A 6041-nucleotide genomic window follows, 5' to 3' on the forward strand; every position below is an offset into this window, starting at 1 on the left:
TTGAGACTGTCTTGCTTTGTCACCCAGGCTGGTGCGCAGTGGCACAATCCTGGCTCACTGCAATCTCTGCCTCCTGGATTCAAGCGATGGTCCTGCCTCATCCTCCTGAGTAGATGGGATTACAGAGCCACACCATCACACCCAGCTAATTTTGTGTTTTTAGTAGAGACGGGGTTTTGCTATGTTAGTCAGGCTGGTTTTGAACTCCTGACCTCAGGTGATCCACCTGCCTCGGCCTCCCAAAGTGCTGGAATTACACGCGTGAGCCACCGTGCCCGGCCTGCCTTTCAATTTAGCTGATATTTGGTCTTTATTGGGAAAAGTATCAGGACACTTGGAATAAATCTTCCAATAAATAGTAGTGTAACTTAATGACACTGAGTTTATATTTTCATATTGCTGCTGTAGAAAAATTCAGTTCGATGGGCATTATTTAAAGGCAGTGATAGGGTTGCCAGCCATGAAGCACAGCCAGTACTGAAGGCCAGAGGATCCTTAGTAATTCCACCCTTCCTTTTCTTCCTGGGTCCTTCATTTATCCTAAAACTCTTCGACTCTAGGTATATCACCATTTAAACTATTTTTCATTCTAATCTGCTGTCGTTTTCCAAGTGCTCAGTAGGCATAAGTGTAAATGATGGAGTTTTCAGCAAGCCATTTGTGAGACCTAGGTAGTCATTCAAGAGGTGGGTGCGTATTTTGTCCTTAGGAATTCACGACCACGTTTACTTCTATCATGCAGATTTACTTAAAAGCTAGATGTTAAAATATACTTCAGCACTGAGTTGGGCCCAGGCAAATACATTTGTATAGTAAATAATCTAATGAGATTTGAGCTTATTTTTTAAGAACACATTTTAAGTTAAATCCAGTTCTTTGCTGAATTTATTACACCACAGTTCTGCCATGTCAGGTATTTTTGCTTTTTTTTTTTTTTTTTTTTTTTTTTTTTTTTTTTTTTTTTTTTTTTTTTTTAATTTGAAAGTTCCATCCAGCATTTGTCTGCTAATGTCTGGTCCCTGAGTTTCTTGTAAACGTCACATTTTTGTAAGACACGACTCGATGTGCTCACTTTAAGTTTTCGACCTGTGTATGGTGTCGTTGGGGTGATCCCTAGTGGCCACGGGTGGAGACTGGAAATTTCATTCATGCCTCTGTGCATAGAGATACCACGTTTCAATAATTTTAGGAACACTAGGTTAATCCATTACAAATTATTGGATGCTTCATTTTTTTTTTTTAAATTGGGGGAGGGGGTTTGCTGGTGTCTTCAGCAGTATTTTTGTGTTTTGGGAGCAGCTTTTGGAATGGATTCGTCGCACAATCCCCTGGCTAGAGAACCGGACTCCTGAGAAGACCATGCAAGCCATGCAGAAGAAGCTGGAGGACTTCCGGGATTACCGCCGGAAGCACAAGCCCCCCAAGGTGCAGGAGAAATGCCAGCTGGAGATCAATTTCAACACGCTGCAGACCAAACTGCGGATCAGCAACCGGCCCGCCTTCATGCCCTCCGAGGGCAAGATGGTGTCGGTGAGTAGCGAGCGCCAAGCCCTTGGGGCCCCACGAGAAGCCTCCTTCTAGCCTGCAGGCCACCTGGGTTAGAAGGAGGCATTGACTTCTTGAATCATTTTAGTTGTGTGAATATAATTTTGGCCCTGTGACCACTTCATTCTAAATACTTTTCTCTCAACCCTCATGCACTTCTTGACTCCAGCTGCCGTTGGGATATGGTGTCCCACAGGGAGCAGGCCTTTAGGAAACAGTCAGTGAGAAGCCCTCTTTCTCTCCTCCCTCCTCATGACCTTGGCCCCTCATGTCCACCAGCATCTACGTCATGTGTCTTCTGTTCCCTGCTGTCACAACCTACCCTTCTCACCTTCACAAGGTCTGAGTCCTACATTTATCTCCGTCTCCCATGGTCACTTTCTCCCTCCACTGAGTCATGCACACCAGCCTACAAAAGTGCTCTAAAATCTGCCAGTCGCAAGCTCAAACCAAGGACTCCACATCTCCTGCGAGCAACTTCTTGGCTACCCTTTATAGCAAAATACCTAGAAGGAAACCTTTGTGGTACCTCTTTTGACTTCCCACTTCCTCCCTACTCACTCACTCACTTTTTTTTTTTTTTTTGAAATGGAGTCTTGCTCTGTCACCCAGGCTGAAGTGCAGTGGCACGACGTCAGCTCACTACAATCTCTGCCTCCTGGGTTCAAACGATTCTCCTGCCTCAGCCTCCCAAGTAGCTGGGATTACAGAATTTTTATATTTTCAGATGGGGTTTCTACTCATGTCCACCAGCATCTTCATCATGTGTCTTCATGTTAGCCAGGCTGGTCTCAAACTCCTGACCTCAGGTGATCTGCCCGCCTTGGCCTCCCAAAGTGCTGGGATTACAGGCATGAGCCTCCATGCTCAGCCCCCCACTCACTCACTTCTTTTACTCTTCAACTTGTGGTAAACTGGCTTCTTTCCTCGCTTCCACCAAGAATATTCTTGTCAAAGTCAGTGGCATCCACACTGCCAGTGCAAGTCATTTCTATTTATTTATTTATTTATTTGAGACAGAGTCTTGCTCTGTCACCTGGGCTGGAGTGCAGTGGTGTAATCTCAGCTCACTGCAACTTCTGCCTCCTGGGTTCAGGCGATTCTCCTGCCTCAGCCTCCCAAGTAGCTGGGACTACAGGTGCCCACCACCATGCCTGGCTAATTTTTGTATTTTTTAGTAGAGATGGGGTTTCACCATATTGGCCAGGCTGGTCTCTAACTCCTGACCTTGTGATCTGCCTGCCTCGGCCTCCCAAAGTGCTGGGATCATTTTTATTTTCATATGCTCAGTTTCTTTGACCCAGCTGCACATTTTCCCTTTCTTGAAGTTCTTTCCATGTTGGGCCTCCTGTTTCTTCCTCCTTCACGGGCAAGGCCTTCTTCATCTCTGCTCAAGGCCTTGCCTCCTTTATCTCCCTGTAGATGTTGATGATACTCAGGCTTGGTGCTGAGCCTCTTCATCTTAATATGTGATCTCATCCACGCCCGTGGCGTCTTTTTCCTTTTTCTTTAAACGAGTCATATTCTGTCACCCAGGTTGAAGTGCAGTGACGCAGTCTCAGCTCACTGCAGCCTCAGTCTCCTGGGCTCAAGCGATCCTCCCACCACAACATCCTGAGTAGCTGGAACTACAGGCACATACTGCCGTCCCTGGCCAATTATTTCTTTGTAAAGTTGGGGTCTCGTTATGTTACCAGGGTTGGCCTCAAATTCTTGGGCTCAAATGACCCTCCGACTTCAGCCTTCCAAAGTGCTCGGATTATAGGCCTGAGTCATGCCCAGCCAGGCTCATGGTTTTAATTGCTACCTACATACCAATACCTGTCAAATTTTAAATCTTCAGCCCTGACTTCTCCCCACATTCCAGGCCAATATATCCACCTGGGTATATTATAGCATATTAAACCTAACATACTCAAAATGATTCCTCCCGGTTTCCTTGATCCTAGTGAATTATGTTACTGTCCTCTAAGTTGCCAACCCCCAAACCCAGGTTTCATCCTTGATTCTTTCCTTTCCATCACTTTCTTACATCCAGTTCTTCAGCCAGTCCCACTGGCTCTTGTTCAGAATACACCTTAAGTCACTGCTCTTAATCCCCTTCTCTTGAAATACCCTGGCTTGGCTGTGATGAATACATTTTGAACAATTCTGCCAATTCCATTTTGCCCGCCCTGAGCTATGTAGGCCATTCTGTGCCGAGAGCTTGTGGTCTGAGACACCTGGCATCTTGGTAACCAATTTTCTGAGAAACAGGGCCCAGCGGCCCATACATCCTGTACCTGCAACTGTGTACCTGCCTCCCCCACATCCTGAGTGAAAAACAACTTCAAATAGAACTTTGTTGTTAGGCTCCCCCCGCTTCCCCTAACCTGCTCCTTCTGCTTCTGTAATAATCTGCTTACTGCCCCTGACGCTAAACTGATGTAAAAATGTTGACCGCACTTTGTTCTGGGCTGAGAGGATTGAGCACTAGCTGACTCTCAGACGCCGGCCATGAAAGTGGACTCTCAGCAAACTCAGAGTGTGGCGCTTCTGTTTAAACTCGCTTGGGTATAACATTCTTTCCCTGCACGGCCATTGGCCTATCCTAGGCCACCATTCTCTCTCCTTGGACCCCGCAACTAACCCCTGACTGGTTCTTCTTTTTCTTTTGCCCCTGAAAGTTCATCCCCCACACATCACTCTCTGTCATCTTTTAAAACTATGAATCAGATCTCATCTCCTTTATTCCCAAAACCCTGCAGTGACTCCCCAGAGTGTTTAGTGTAAAATCCAGGTTCCTTATTTTGGCCTATAAGGACCTGCATCTCTCGCTCTGCCCCCACCCACACTGCCCCGCCCTGCCTGCGCCCCTCCGGCATGCGGAGCACATCCCCCGTGCTTTGTCACATCCCTGGCCTTTTCTGTGATTGAGATCTCGGCCCAAATGCGCCCTCCTCAGAGGAGTCTTCTCTAAGTAACCTGCCCACAGGGACCCCCTGACGGGTGGGGCTGGCAGTATCTCTTGACCCTGCTTTGTTTCCTGTCACAGGATTTCATTTATCACTTTCCGAAACGAACTTGCTTAAGTACGTAATGATTTAATGATTTCTCTCCCCCAGCACCATGGAAGCTGCATGGGAACCGGGAACTTTATAGGTGTTGTTTACTCCTACAGTTTCTCACTAGTGCTTGGTACATTCTAGATGCTCAGTGAATAGTGTTGGGGGCTGGTTGGCTGGACAGTTCACCCCGGTCACTAGGTAAGAGTTGTTTTGGAAGCCAGGTGTGGTGGCACATGCCTGTAATCTTGGCTATAGGAAAGGCCAAGGTGGGAGGGTTGTCAGAGCCCAGGAGTTAAAGAACAGCAACATAGTGAGAGTCCACTTCTTAAAAAAAAATAAAAATAATCGTAATTAAGAGTTGCTTTGAAATGAGTCATCTTGAGGCTTTATCTTCTGGTAGCCAGAAATCATTAGCCCTCTGCATCTTTGTCTACAACTGGAGAAGTGTTAGGAGAGCCGCCAACTGTGTTAGTCTTAAAAATTCTAATTAAGACATTTGAAAGCCAAATAATTGAATGGTTATTGGGGTGGGGGGTATGGAAGGAAAATAAAACAAAACACCATCAATCATGTAGTGGAGGGGATTTATAGAAGAAACGATGAGGCCAGAATGTAACGAATGTGCTTGCTACACGTTCGCTTCCCTTGTCTTCCAACCATCCCAGGATATTGCTGGTGCCTGGCAGAGGCTGGAGCAGGCCGAGAAGGGTTACGAGGAGTGGCTGCTCAATGAAATTCGGAGACTGGAGCGCTTGGAACACCTGGCTGAGAAGTTTAGGCAGAAGGCCTCAACGCACGAGACTTGGGCTTATGGTAAGTAGACAGGACTCAGATTGGATTTTTGAAAAACCAGAGTTGAGTCATGCACAGAGCCATGAGGCGTCCTTACAAACCCTGTGCCTAATGTCTGTGACACTAAAGGTAGGGGTCATCACCTTTCTCTGCTATTGTCTCAGTGCCAAATTTATTTAAGAGGTAGGCATGAGGGCTGGGTGCAGTGGCTCACGCCTGTAATCCCAGCATTTTGGGAGGCTGAGGTGGATAGATCATGAGGTCAGGAGTTCGAGACCATTCTGGCTATCATGGTGAAACCCCATCTCTACTAAAAATACCAAAAATTAGCTGGGCATGGTGGCACGCACCTGTAGTCCCAGTTACTTGGGAGGCTGAGGCAGGAGAATCGCTTGAACTGGGAGGCAGAGGTTGCAGTGAACTGAGATCACGCCACTGCACTCCAGCCTGGTGACAGAGCGAGAGTCCATCTCAAAAAAACAAACAAACAAACAAAACAAAAAAGCAATGATAGACATGAAAATTTATTTTCTAGGCCGGGCGCGGTGGCTCACGCCTGTAATCCCAGCACTTTGGGAGGCCGAGGCAGGTGGATCATGAGGTCAAGAGATCGAGACCATCCTGGTCAACATGGTGAAACCCCGTCTCTACTAAAAA

General features: G+C 46.8%; 1 protein-coding gene across 2 annotated transcripts in view; it reads left to right on the forward strand.

The window, feature by feature from the left end:
• Positions 1 to 6041, forward strand: part of ACTN2 (actinin alpha 2) — a 79667-nt gene that overhangs the window by 49730 nt on the left and 23896 nt on the right. For both annotated transcript variants that reach the window (XM_037737803.1, XM_017526609.2), the window contains exons 10-11: positions 1300 to 1530; positions 5258 to 5405. In XM_037737803.1, the coding sequence (XP_037593731.1) occupies positions 1300 to 1530; positions 5258 to 5405 (379 nt within the window). The remainder of the gene's footprint in view (positions 1 to 1299; positions 1531 to 5257; positions 5406 to 6041) is intronic.

Source organism: Cebus imitator, unplaced genomic scaffold, assembly GCF_001604975.1.
Source record: "Cebus imitator isolate Cc_AM_T3 unplaced genomic scaffold, Cebus_imitator-1.0 Scaffold42, whole genome shotgun sequence".
Classification (NCBI taxonomy): Eukaryota; Metazoa; Chordata; class Mammalia; order Primates; family Cebidae; genus Cebus; species Cebus imitator.